This window comes from Anser anser, assembly GCF_964211835.1.
Source record: "Anser anser genome assembly, chromosome: 2".
Taxonomy (NCBI): Eukaryota; Metazoa; Chordata; class Aves; order Anseriformes; family Anatidae; genus Anser; species Anser anser.
This window is the reverse complement of record NC_139721.1, coordinates 52534562-52548593: the sequence shown is the minus strand read 5'-3', so window position 1 is coordinate 52548593 and position 14032 is coordinate 52534562. Positions and strand designations below refer to the sequence as shown.

General features: G+C 39.6%; 1 protein-coding gene across 40 annotated transcripts in view; it reads left to right on the top strand.

The window, feature by feature from the left end:
• The window catches only part of EPB41L3 (erythrocyte membrane protein band 4.1 like 3), a 139124-nt gene that overhangs the window by 110690 nt on the left and 14402 nt on the right, over positions 1-14032 (top strand). For 15 of the 40 annotated variants that reach the window (XM_083824000.1, XM_083824018.1, XM_083824017.1 and 12 more), the window contains exons 10-14: positions 918-1015; positions 2191-2366; positions 4921-5141; positions 8526-9092; positions 13217-13270. In XM_083824000.1, the coding sequence (XP_083680126.1) occupies positions 918-1015; positions 2191-2366; positions 4921-5141; positions 8526-9092; positions 13217-13270 (1116 nt within the window). The remainder of the gene's footprint in view (positions 1-917; positions 1016-2190; positions 2367-4920; positions 5142-8525; positions 9093-13216; positions 13271-14032) is intronic. The other 25 variants (XM_083824012.1, XM_083824011.1, XM_083823993.1 and 22 more) reach the window with 5 other exon arrangements.

Below are 14032 nucleotides of genomic sequence, written 5' to 3'. Positions count from 1 at the left end.
TCCTGTGACCAGGTCATAGTTACTTCTGCAAAATGATCAATGCAGTCCGTTTCAAATCACATTTGATGATAATGTGATTCACCATCTCATGTGTTGCTTCTATCATCTTTATCATTTTGTTGTTTCCTGCCATGTTTTGCTCTGTCAGTTTCCCGTAGAGATCCAGGCTTCCTTACAAGTGCCCTTCTGCCTACCTTTCCCCAATCACAGCAACACTATTTCACCTACTCAGCTATCTGCATGTAGCCATCAACATGTTACAGCAGTTGTAGCTGTCACAGCTTTTGCATCTGGAATACAAATCTGCAGCACAACCCAAAGAGGTCACTTAGTGTCCCCAGCCAACTCTTTCAATTACCTGTTCCTTTTCTCATCCTTCCCAGGAGCTAAATTAGCTAAAAATACTGTGATTTACTAACTCTAGTTCTTTCACTGTAATTCTCCTTAATATAGGGCTGTGTGAGACCAGACCAGTCCCAGAAGACTATTGCTCCCCTCCAGGCTATTATCAGGCTTCCTACTGTTCTTTAAACTGGTGAAGTTAAGACAACAGGGTTAAAACACTTAAATGTTTTTGTTAGCTTTTTTTTTTTTTTTCCCTCAGAAATCTCCCAAGTCTTAACTGATCTCTTTGTTACTACAGTGCGTAAAACATCACTGTCAGCATCAAAAACCTCTTCCTCATTATCTAAGTTTTCCCCAAAAAAAAGCAATCCCTGAAAGCTGCCTTTGTTTACTACTCACAGCTTCCTTCCCAGAAAGTAGTCTGTGGAGTATGTATATATACGGTTATATACATGAGACTGTAAAGAGATTATATAGACAGAGAAAATGAAGATGAACCTGTGTACCTGTGCATACTATCTAAATATAGATGCACAGCATCAAATGTGTACTTTTTCTTTTTTCCCACCTAGTTTGAGCAGTTTGAAAGCACTATTGGGTTTAAGTTGCCAAATCATCGTGCCGCAAAGCGCTTATGGAAAGTGTGTGTTGAACACCATACATTTTTCAGGTACGTCGATTTCTTTTCCTAAAGGTGTGCCATAAAATGCAACAAAAAAAAACAATCTTGTTGGCAGAGACAAAACCCTTCAAAGCAAATTGTCATTTTGATCAAGAGGTGCCTCTGAGCAGAGAAGGAAAGATTATTGCTCCTTACAAATGTGAAATGTTTCACCCAAATTTTTCATAGTATTTCAATTAGATACTGAATGTTTAAAATCACCATATGATTCTAATTGATTGTTTTGTTTTATCTATGCCATGATGTTGTCAGTCACTATACTTAAAAAGTCATAGGACTCTTCTAAACTTGTATAGGCAGAACAACTTGTATGGAAAGTTACTGGGAGATATGTGTTAATATATATATATGTATGCATACTGGGAGATACATGTAAAAAAAAAAAGAGAAACATTTTGACTTAATTACATATGAAAAATGCAGACAGTAATCAGTGGTGTAATATTTGGTCACCTAGAATAAGGAATCCATTGCTGTAATTTTTATATTTCTGAGGAAATTTGCAACTATGCATAAGCAGCTATGCTTTCGACATCTATGAAGACCTGAGAAAAGTTTGGGATAGTGGAATAAACGCAGTAACTAGTTTATGCTGAGGTAGTCAGCAAAGAGATTTTTAGCAATGAGAACCCAAAATGGTAAGCTTTTCAGTGGCATGAGAGAGTGTCCAGTGTTTCCCTCTCAAGATGTTTGGGAGGACTGAAGAATTTCTCTCCTTTCTTAAAACTTTTGGTTCAAGTTGTCTGTAGATTCGTATGAAATGCTATCTTAGTATCACAATATCTAAAAAGAGATTGTGCATTTTTTGTTTGTTTCTGATTTTTCATGGAAAATCAATTTTTAGAGCATAAACTCCATAGTAGGAGAATAGAGCAAACTTCAGCAAACGCTGTAGCCATAATACAGAGGGTAGGAAGGCTCTGACCTGAAAAATGTTTGCATCTCTGTGAATGGATATGGCCCTGTGGTCTTAGCACTTTCGCTAAGTGATGTTGTATGTGGAGCATTGTTTGATCCCTTTCTCAGCGCGTGTGTCTCAGACCTGTGAGACACAGCTCCCAGTGGCTAATGATATGCAGCAGCGGTCTTCTCCCCTCTGCAGAAGTAGTAAGCTGATCTGTGGAGGAATTGGAGTAATCCCTATATGTCTTGGTGTCTTTTAGGCTCCTGCTACCTGAAGCACCTCCAAAGAAGTTCCTGACACTGGGCTCCAAGTTTCGCTACAGCGGCAGGACGCAGGCTCAGACGAGAAGAGCCAGCGCGCTCATAGACCGGCCCGCGCCTTACTTCGAGCGGTCTTCTAGTAAACGTTATACTATGTCCCGCAGCTTAGATGGGGGTAAGGTCCTCTTAATTGACTTTGCCAAAAGTTACAGTCACCGTGGTCACTGCTTTAAATTAGATGTAAACCTCTTGTAATCTCATATCCCTCGAGCTTCTGCTGAGAGGAGAATGTGAGTACCTGCACGTTCACTGCATACCGGGAATGGAGGCTCTGTCAGTACAGCTGGCCCTTCTGCTCCTAATGACCTGTGCAGCACACAGCTTGTGTGGGAAGAGCGGCACTACTTACACTTGTTTGCATAGCTGAACTTCAAAATTAGGTTCATGAGGCCTTGCGACAGGAACATTCACCCAGGCAGTAGAGGGTAAAGTAGCAGGAAAGTGTCTCAGATGAAGTGGGATAGGCATCAGGTGCCCCTACAAAGCTTGCTACCTTTCAACAAGGCATCTTCTGTGTTGTCATGGAGCCTTTTTTTAAATGACTGCCTGCAGTGGTTTTCAGGAGCTGTGTCCCACTTGGGAAGCCAAGGAGCCCCGAAGAGATGAGCAGGAAAGCAAGTCCTTGCCCCATGACTTCTGCTCCCTTCCAGGAGGGAGAAAACAGATAAAGACCTGACTGAGGGGCATCAGGAAGGTGGCTCACAGGTAGCCATGAGCGGGATACAGATAAATAATGTCCTGAATTTACTGCTACTGCAGTTACAAAGTGTTTGCCTGAAGGATGTTATTGGGAGCCCACTCTTCATGGGCCTCATTCCTTGGCCTCACCCCTGCAGATCCCTTCCCAGCCTGGGAGAGGATCAAGGTACCCAAATCTGTCACACTGGGCTTGCCCTCCGGAGCAAGTCTGGCTTCAACACTTTGGCAGGATTTACATGAATAACTGTTTGTTTGTTATTTTTAATTTGGCTTTTTTTTTTTTTCCTATACAGGTGTTTCATTTAAGTACATGTTAAAATTCATAAATGAGTGATTTCCCTTCATAGAGTAATAACACTTGCTTCTTGTTACCTAGTATCTCGCTCTGATGAGTCCTACCAGGCTTTGTATGTACATCACTTTTGAGGGTGTAAGATGGAAGGTAACATATGCAGGTTAACAGTAGGTCCTCCTTCCTCCTCTCTTTCTCCGTGATTCATGGAAGTCAAGGTTCTGCTGCTCCTTAGATTAGACCAACATCTGATGCAGTCTCAGCTACTTCATCAGCTGTTACTGTTGTCAGCTATTGAGTAAAAGTAGGTTGCAATTTATTTTTGTAGAAAAAAATACTGAGACCAAATTTAGCATCACTACGATTTTAAAAAAGGTGGATTCTCCTGCAGAATATCACCAATGAATTGTGATGAATAGAGCTGATGGTGGGGAGGGGGAAAAGCCTTGATTTAAAAGTACTAGTGACAAGCCTTCTTTTCTCCCCCTAAAGATGCTGCTTGTCATTAATTATTTTGGAATCCTCTAATTCTGATGTGCTTCTTGCTTGTTACCAAGCAACTGGTGACCTGATTGCTGTGCATGTGTCTCAAAGCAGAAATTACCCTTCTGCACTGTTTTGTTTGTAACATCTAAACAAGATGTCTCCCTCTACTCGTTTTGCTTTCTCCCACCTCCTGAGCTCATACCCAAGAGACAAGATATCTGAAAGCTTTTCTTGAGCATTTGTTAGACTCTGCAAGGTTTTTATTATGCTAATTTGCCTAAGTGCAAATGGGGAAGAGAGTTTTTTTTTTTTTTTAATTAATGCTTATGATTTGTTCACTAATGTTGTTACTGTAACACAAACATGCCAGTAATGTTCTGCATTATGATTACACTGTGATCTTGGCCCTGTGGTTTGCTACGCATGCAAGTCACTTTGCACATTTGAATAGTCCTGGTGAATATGAAATCGGTTACACAGTAGTGAAGAGCAGGATCTAGGTATACATTAATATGTTGATTACATTCTATCTGTAAATTTACTATTTATTTTAAAATCCTTCATATATATTTAAGTTTGCTGAATTGTTAAGCATTTACATCCTAAAATATTCCTTCCAGAATTTTTTAGGACAATGAGCTCACTGAACTGACAGACTTTAATACTTAATAATAGAAAGATGACCTTTCTTAATTTTCAGATATTGTGTGTGTTACATCAATATTGTCATTTCCTACAATACAGTGCATTACTTACCTTGCATTTGATCTGTATTGATATATTCTGACAGATTTAAAAAAAAAAAAAACCTCTTCCATCCCCTCGGCTGATGTCATAGCTGTTTTTCTGTATGTTTTCTGCCTGATATATATGGCAATGCATTATTTTTTCTCTGATGTTTTACTACAATAGCAATGGCTTGCTAACATTTAACAACTGTGTAATGCACACATTAGCTACAGTAATGTGTGTATACACATCCATAATATATGTTTATGCATATGAAAGCTAAATGCTTTATTTCACGTAAACAGTTTATTTAAATGTATGCACATGCTTCTGGTTTCCTGACACATGACATAGTTGTGTTTTCAGCAATATCTGAATGTTTTACTAACCCAGCTTTTTAATTTTATGCAGCTTCTCAGCAAAAGCTATTTCAGACTTTCCCTCTCTAAATATTTGCTTTTAGCATCAGTGAATGAAAACCATGAAATATACATGAAGGATTCTGTGTCTGCTGCAGAGGTTGGTACTGGCCAGTACACCACAACAAAGGGCATCTCTCAGACCAACTTGATAACCACTGTGACGCCAGAGAAAAAGGCAGAAGAAGAAAAAGATGATGAAGAGGGCAAAAAGAAAAGAGCAGAGGAAGTCACCCCAGTCTCGGCAATACGCCATGACACAAAGGTAGAGTTTTTTGGTATTTTTTTGTTAAACTGACCTGCCTGGAGAGTGCTTGGAGAGCACAGAATGATTAGGGAGGGAGAAGATACCTAATGCAGTAAGAGGAACATAAAATATACACAGTTGTATGTACATGTATATACATGTCTTGAGTCAATTTGTATATTTATATAGTCCTTTTGCATGATGTTGTAAAAGCCAGTTCCTGCCTTGGACTGCTTTTGGAAAAGCAAACACATTTATCAGTGTGTTTTTTACATAGCATTCAGGAGTTCTTTATGAAATATCCAGAAAATAGCCTAGAAGTGCATGTTTTGCTCTTTTGGTCTTCAGTTGTACTTTGACATTAGTATGGGCATCAAGTTTTCTATTTCTTGACAGGGCAACAAAGTAGTTCTGTGTCATTGTACATAGCTCTGTGCTTTAAACTATTGTATTTTTCTCATTTCCTTCTCATAGCAGTATGTTTCCCTCCATATATTTCAATGAGTATTTTTCTCCTTTTGGGTATGAATATACTATGATAAATATTTTTCTGGCTTACAAAAGCATTTACTTCCCTATTTTGAAATTTTCACTGAAGAAAATTGTTTTTGTTGATGATTCTCTACTCAGTTGTTAAATTTGATTTGTGAATCACCAAACCCAATCCCTCCACCACCACATGTATATAAAACACACAGCTGTGGATTACATCTACTGAGATATTAAAAAAGTAAATCAGAGGGACAGAGAAGATGCTGTATTTTAGAGACAGATAGTGAAGAGAAATAAGGTAGAATCAGAAAAGACTGAGTGTAAAATGTCATCTGTTTCTTATACATTGAAGAGAAAAAATATGAAATATTGAATCTAGGGTATCATTCAAAGCGTGTTCTATGGAATGCATTTGCTAAATGTGCAAGATTTACTCTCTTCATGTATGAGGAAAAAACTTTATGTATACGTTTATACCCAGAAAACTGTTTATGAATGCAAATCAGAGAGCCTGAACTTCTAGCCTTATCATATAACAAGGTACATATAATGAGCTAAAGGTACAGATCCTCAGATAAAAAGCTGCAATTAAGGTACAAAAATCAGAAACAAACGGAATTACTGAAACTGCAGGTGAAGAAAGATTTTCTTTTGAAACTGTGGGCTGCAATTGTGCTATTAAAAAATAATCTTTGTAAAATTTGACTAGGGTCTCCTTGAAACTCCATTAGTTTCTGCATGGAGAAACATGGATGAAAATCAAATATGCAGAAAAAATCCAATAGAAACTAATTCCGTTCCAAGTGTTTGTTAATTTAGGTCAATGGAGAGGTTCAGCTGCATTTCAAAGATCATATGTTCCTTATTGATGGCTAGAAACAGAGCTATTTTTAGGAAAACACTTTTCCTAAAATGGTACTTAAACACGCACAAATGAATGAATTTAACCCCCAAGAAGTGGGTTCTGTTTAAACCACCTGTTAACAGAACTTCAGTCCTGTAAGCATATAGAGATCTTAGTCCTGCTTCCACTGGACCTGCCAACAGTTTGTTATTTATTATAAAGAGAATAGGGTCTCAAGAAACACAGGACAAGTTTGCAATCACATTTCTGTTTAAAGATATATGTGTAGGTTTGCAGATTTTCCACTAAGACATTTTATCTTTGTTTTATCCCTATGTGTTTAAGCACCAGAAGTTATTCTAAATATTAATGCTGCAAAGCTGTCCATAAATGAATAGTCTGCATTAGCAAAGAAGATATTTACTTTGGCTTTTTTGCCTTTACAACATAAAAAGAAGTTCTATGTATTTAGCTCACATAAAGTCCTATGGGTCCATCAGCATTAGATTTTGGTTTGCATTTACTGCCTTAAGCTCACAAAGAAGGTATTTGTTGAAGTTAGACTTGATTTTGATTGCTTAGTTCTGGAATGCAAAATGCCTGAATTGATAGATATATTATATTTTTTTTACCTGTTCCTGTTAAAGAAAAGATAGAAGCAAAATATTAGGGGGACGGGAATGATCTCCTCCATGTAAATATTGGGCTGAAATCCCATTCCTACTGTTAGTATAACCGGTAAAGGTTAGGCTTAGTAGGTAGCATTGATGCCACCTGTGTATAAAACTCTGATCCAGCTTGTTGGCTCAGATTTTGCACCATCTTGTGCAGACAAAAGCAGTTTTGGCTTTGAAGTCATTTTGCTCGTGGGAGCTTAGAGTGTGAGTGCAATTGAAATGCCTTTTATAAGCTCCTCAGGAAGACGAGCAGTGGAGGAACTCAGGTACTTACGGTTTGGTCAAAGAGACAGTTTGTTACTTTGCCTAGGTGCACCTACTTGACTTTGGCCAAAATGCCTAATATCCATCAGCATTGTGAAAAATCTATGGTAGGAGGGTATTTTGGTGGCAACTGTTGGCTTTTTTGTGTCTAAAGATAAGTTGTGGCTTCCTGCTAGGGAGTGTGTTGTATGTCAGCAAGAAGCGAGTACCCTTCTTCTGGGTTACATCCCTGCTTATACCTTTTTTTTTTGTCCTTGAATTATCTTAAAGACCTGTTGAATGCCCTGCAAATGGTGCATTAAAGCAAAGCCTTTTTGTTGGTAGTTGATACTCTGCATTGTAGTAAAATTTGTAGCAAAAGCATTGGGTACTTTTTTGTCTCTTCCCTAGGGGTAAAGAGTCACTTGTTGACTACAGAGATGCTTGGCCATGCATGGGGCCAGCGTGGTGGGGTGCACAGAGTGGGGGCAGGGCTGGGCAGTGGGGAGAGGTGGGCTAAGGAGATGCTGCTTGGCTAGGTATCGACCTAATACAGTTTCTTCTGACCCCCGCCAAAACCAGGATGTGTTTTGATTAGTTCTAGCATTGCAATGCAGGAATTTGGGCACACAGTTTAAAACCTTTGGGGTCTTAACAATTACTACTGAGGTTCTCCAAGGCATCTGACCCCAACTCTGTCTCCTCATGACTTGAGTAAGGGCAGCATTACAAGCACTGTTGGTATTAGGAATACATTCCCCTGTTTCTTTGTTGCTATCCATGTACTTCACGTTTGAAAGGTCCTTAAGATCTGAAGCAAGTTGTGCAGAAAGTGGAAATTGGCAGCACCTGCACCTCCACATATGGCCATGAAGATTTTTATTTAAATTGTGTACTACAGATGACTAGACAAATGCTGAACTGAGAAGTTGCCTTTTGTAAGCTGTAACCATTATTCACTAATACGTGTGGTGTGCAGCATGGGAACATGCAACATTTAACTCAGTGAAAAGCTGTGGTGTTAAAGTACTGTGTATAATTATATATATATATTATTTATCATCACGGAAGAAAATTAACTAATGACAGTTTTCTTTTTGTCCTTTTGCTTTTGCGCCTTGTTTGCTGCTCTTTCTCTGTCACCAGCCACCTTTGCTTGGCACTGACTCACGCCACTCCTCGCCATCCTCGCAGCCTGGCCCCCATGCATCTTCAGCAAAGCTTCGCAGGAGATGCAAGGAGAGCGCTCGAAAAAAGTCATTAGGTTGCGAGTCGCCTAAAGAGGGTGCTCCAAAGCACGGGGAGTCAGAGACGGACTCCGACAGAAAAGGCAGAGTTTGCTCCGCTGAGCAAGACGTGGGTTTCGGCTATAAGCAAAAAGCCAGCAAAGGCGGGACTTTGTTTTCCTTCTCCTTGCAACTTCCCGAGTCATTCCCTTCTCTCCTGGATGACGACGGCTACCTGTCGCTCCCTAACCTCTCCGAAACCAACCTCCTGCCTGCCAGCGTGCAGCATTACCTTCCCATCCGCTCCCCCTCCCTCGTGCCTTGCTTCCTCTTCATTTTTTTCTTTCTGCTCTCTGCCTCTTTCTCAGTGCCATATGCCCTCACTCTCTCCTTTCCTCTGGCTATGTGCCTCTGCTACCTGGAGCCCAAGGCGGCCTCCTTGAGTGCCTCACTTGCCAATGACCTGAGTGACAGTTCAGAGGAAGAGGTGTGTACCTCGGCATCGAACACACTCTTTTTCGTGTTCAGTGCTTCAGTCCTAACCAGTGTTAGATTGCTGCAATAGTGGTCCTACTTTCAGAGCCTCATTTCTGTCTGTGCTGATATGTTAGAAGGAATGGGGTTTTTGGTTTGGGGTTGTTTTTGGTTGATTTTTTTCCCCTTATTTTTTTTCTTTTTATTTTTTTTCTCGTGTTGGGAGTGCAGCTTGGGGCCCAGGGTTAGGCACAACACTGTGTAAGTGGCTTGATTCAAACCGTGTCAGCTGATGCAAAGTGACTTGTGCTAAACAAATTGTCACCTATCAGCTCTAAAGTACAGTGTCTGACCCACCAAGATCTCTCCTTTTTCCTATCAGTTCATCCTAGGGCATGTTAGAATAGTCATCTAAATAGTGGGGAAAAAGTACAATTTCATGCATAATTACATATGCATGTATATGTATTTACATAATATAAATAGCCAGTCAATAATAATGAGCACCCTCACCAACTTAAGGGTGTTTGAAATTCAGTCAGGCTCAGCTTTTTGCAAAAGGCCATCAACTGTATCACATGTCCAGGAGAGGCTTTCTGGTCCAGCAGAACCTGGATCTGGATTTTAAGCCTTAATCCCATCTCTGCTGCTGATTAAATTGTTTTCCCACACTTAAATCCAATGTATCAGTGAGAGTTCAGACCAGGACAGTTGTTACGGGAGTATGCCACATGGGCCCTTTACCATTTGCAGTGTTAAATTAGCACTGCCAAGATCAATGCCTCTAGTTGCCAGGGTTATCACAGGCAGATGATAAACCAACGGCAGGAGAAGAAGAATCTATAGTGCTTCTGAGAGCTATGGACATAATAATATATCCAGAAGAAGAAAAGGAATCTGCTTGTTTAAGGAACAGAGTAACCGGTCTCTGTTTCTGCTGGTACCTTGTTTTTCTCGATTGACAGAATAAAATAATGAGTTCATTTTTTCTCATTTTTTCCTTTTTTCCTTCATCCTCAAATGTACCAATACATTTTTGCTTTGTATGTAAAAACACCGGATCAGATACTGCAGACCAGCTGGCCATTTGTAAAAGCTGTATGGGCCACTTGTCTGTGCCATCACACTATTGGTTTCAATAAATATCTTGTGCTTCTAAACATTTGTGAAATCTGCCGTTGCTGTTTTTGTAAGACTTTTAGGATTTCATTTCCTTTTTATGGAAAGCCAAAAGTTACATCAATTTACCTTGTAAAAACATGGCCTTTAGATGCTTTTGGCTCCGTAATGCCTAACAAATAAGTAATAATACGTAATTTCTGATAAAAAGCATCCAGAATTTTGCTGTCTCATTTCATGTCCTCACTTTGAGATAGCATTTATGTCTCAATTTGCATTAGCTCTGCACTTGGATTAATCTAATAGCAATAGCAGCATTAATACAGTGCCAGCTCCAGAGGCAATAATGAGGCCGTGTTTATATAATGCATTTGTCTGCTCTTCTTTCAGAAATAAGCATTTCTTTTCATAGTAAAATTAGGAAGTATTGAGCATAAAAATGTACAAAATAGGCTTTTTAGTGTAGCCTTTTTATGACGGTGATTACTCTGGCAGTGCTTTCTGGCAAACACAGACTTGTGCCTAATCCAGGGGGTATTTCTTGTTCAAAATATTGCATGAAAGTGAGTATGTTTTAAACTTGGGCATGTCTGCATTACATTGGCAAAACAAATCACAGCAATTATGATCACAAGCTACAGGACGTGCAGCCACAACATCTTAGGAGGTAGCTGCTTTCTCTTCCCTTCCAGCCCCTCGCTGGCCCATGAGCACAAGCAGCGGCTGCCTGCTGTGCAGCGCACTGCAGCCCCTCTCTGATTCAAGCCCGACCTTTCTTACTCCCTGCTGCTGAGGGCACCTGCCTTGCTAAGCCTCGTAATTCGCCCTTCCCTGCTCTGCAACAGTCTTTATTTCCAGTAACCCAGTAATTCTGACTTCTGCTCCACAGCTGTTGATTGGCTTGTTAGCAGACATGTATGTTACAATGAACCGAGTTTTATGCCTTATTTAGGACTTCATTGCTGTTATGGGGAAAGAAATTTTCCCCCAAATATGCTTCCAGCTCACCAAATGCTGCACACAGTGATGCCGAAGGCACTTATAAGAGCTACAGGCTGTATCTCATACCTTGTTGAGCTCCATCCTTCCTTGAACAGTGCATGTGGAGGGAGTCTGTGCAGTCAGAGACAGGATCTGTCCACTTTGATTTCATTAGTTTCTGCATGGGTACCTTGGTAGATAGCATTGCTATTGACTTTTCACTAACATTCCCAACTTCAAGTTCTTAAGTGCACAGTATGTGCCAGACTCACATGACAGTGCCTTGACACAAATCTTTTAATTCTTTTCAAATGCTTAGGTTTATTATTTCCTTTTTTTTTTTAAATAGTAGCAACAATGCATAGTTGTTTTTTGTTTTTTTTTTCATGTTGCCATACAGTTATTTATGTTTTAAAGATGTGAGCTTCTTTGCTAATAAAGAAACAATTTTCGGAGAAACGTTTTGTAACACTTTAGTGAAAGCAGCTTGACCAGATAGGTAACGTATTTTGGCAGCACAGATTTATTTAAAAATAAAAGTGGTCTGTCTAGTGAGTGGTTATTACTTGAAAAATTGCATCTAACTTGCATTCGTGCACTTACCCAATAGTTCAAAATATCTGCTTATTCTTCTGCCTGTCATACAAGTAATACAAATTATTTGAAGAAAGGAATGATAAAGAATAAAGCAGTGAAAACATCAAAAAAAGAATTTTTATGAACCATTGCAGTTGTCAGAAAATGACAGAAGATAGGAAATTCAAACTTAGACTGATCATCCATGTCTTGCAGAAGGTTGCCTATTTCTCCTGTTTCATACTGATGTGATTTGAGGATGAGATATATTGTCCTGGCCTTAAATTGCCTGCTGGTGTTACTTTAGATTATCTAAGAACCACAGAAAATCACTAATCAAAACAAAAGCTTTCACTGACGTTAAAACAACTTGTATGTGCCAATCTAGGGCATTAGGGAGCCCTTTCATTACTTAATAATTTTCCGTAAGCTTGTATAACATCAAAAGTTGTCATTCGAGCTGTCTTCTCAGCCTGCAGTAACCTACACTTGACTGTCTATTTACGCCTCAACACTTGGGTTCTCCACTAAAATGTTATTCATGGTGTCAGTGTGCTACCAGAGCAAAGCAGGAACAGATCAGTCTGTGCAATGCTGTGCTTTGTTTCCTTTTTATCACTTGTACCTAGTGACTGTTGTGGGGGGGGGAGGGAGTTATTTTTATTTTTCTCCTGCTTTTGTCCATATTCTTAAATGGAATGAGAAGTATTTTGATTTTTTTTTAATAGCAGTTTTATTTCTTTTTACTATCGGTGACAATGTCAGCTGCTCTTTATTGGAACCAAGTGGGATCTGAGCCCTACCTACCTTTACTCCATAGGCAGGCAGTAGGTGGGCTGAGGGTATGGTTATTTCTACTCCGTGGTAATGCAGACAGCCTCATAGTGTATAAATGTGGAGACAAGACACCTTCTGTACAAATGAGGGGCTGAAAGTCAGGTGACTGTTAAAGTAGCCTTTTTGTTTGTTTGTTTGTATTTCATTATCTTTTCCCCCTCCAGATAAAAAGTCAAGCAACCCATTAATATATATTGGCTAAAACAAAAACTTGATAAATAATATCCTTTAAAAAAACATTATGGGAGGAAAAGTTTGTTTAGAAAATATCTTTTTTTTTTCTTTTTTTTCAAGCCACCTGGCTTTCTTAAAAATAAAAATAAAATCTGCTACTCAAATAACACTTTTCCTGTAACATTTTGTTTGGCTTATAAATTTGTTACAGTAAAGCCATATACTGTGTACAGTACGCCTTGAGTCTTCCTCTGAGTCTGTTCTGTTTACTAATATAGCATTTTTATTTTGCTTCTTTGACTTGTGCGTGGTTTGAAAAGCAATGCTAATGCAGTTCACAGGGATATTGAATTTAACAGTTCTCCATGTGGCCCACGTGTACTGATGAGATGGGTTTATTCTTTATTCCTGCCTTCCTCCTGGAACCTGGTTACTTGACTAACAAAATAGACTGACAGTGAGCAGACGGATACTGCAGCTGATGGTGAGACCACTGCCACCGAGGTTTGTACAGTCCCCGGCACCCAGTTAGTGAAGGGGAGAGCCTTTTGCTTCATCTCTCCCTGACCCTACTGGGCATGAGTGCTTAAAATGCATGGCTCTTCCTGCAGTGTAGGATACCCCACTCTGTGCATGTCCGCGTGCGAGCGCGAGAGCTTCCCTTGGCGAGCGGAGTTTTCAGGGCACCCTTCAGATTCATCTTATTTTGGTATTTTATCTGGAAGCTGCAAAGCTCGTGCTGTCTTGCACAGATAGCAAGATAGTAGCACCATTGGCCATGCAAACACTACCTACCTGGGCAGTAAGGCTGGCCAGGTCATGTCCTGCTTTTTGCTGTTTGTTACTTTGCTCTTATAATCTGCAGTCTGTTTGAGAGAGGGAGGTTGGGGAAGGAAGTAAAGCAGAGCTTTCAGGTTTTCTAAAAAAAAAAAAAAGGTATTTTCAGATTATAAACATTTTCAATGCGATTAATTTCACGTGTCATCTTCAAAGATGTGTGTACTGCCAACAGTAGGGCAGGTATTGTCTCTAGGTGCGGAACATTTAAAAAAAAATGAGTTTTTTGGTACTGATAAGCTTCATATCCAACAACATAGTATGTAGACTGTGCAGGCAAATTCAACCGTGTGTGACTCCAGTGAAGTGTATATAATGCTTTCATAATTAATATGGTTGCAGCTGCAAACATGAGCTGAATTTGGTCTGACATCTGGTAGAAGACAGAGCCTTACTGCAAACACTACTGTAGGTTTTCAGTAAGATCTC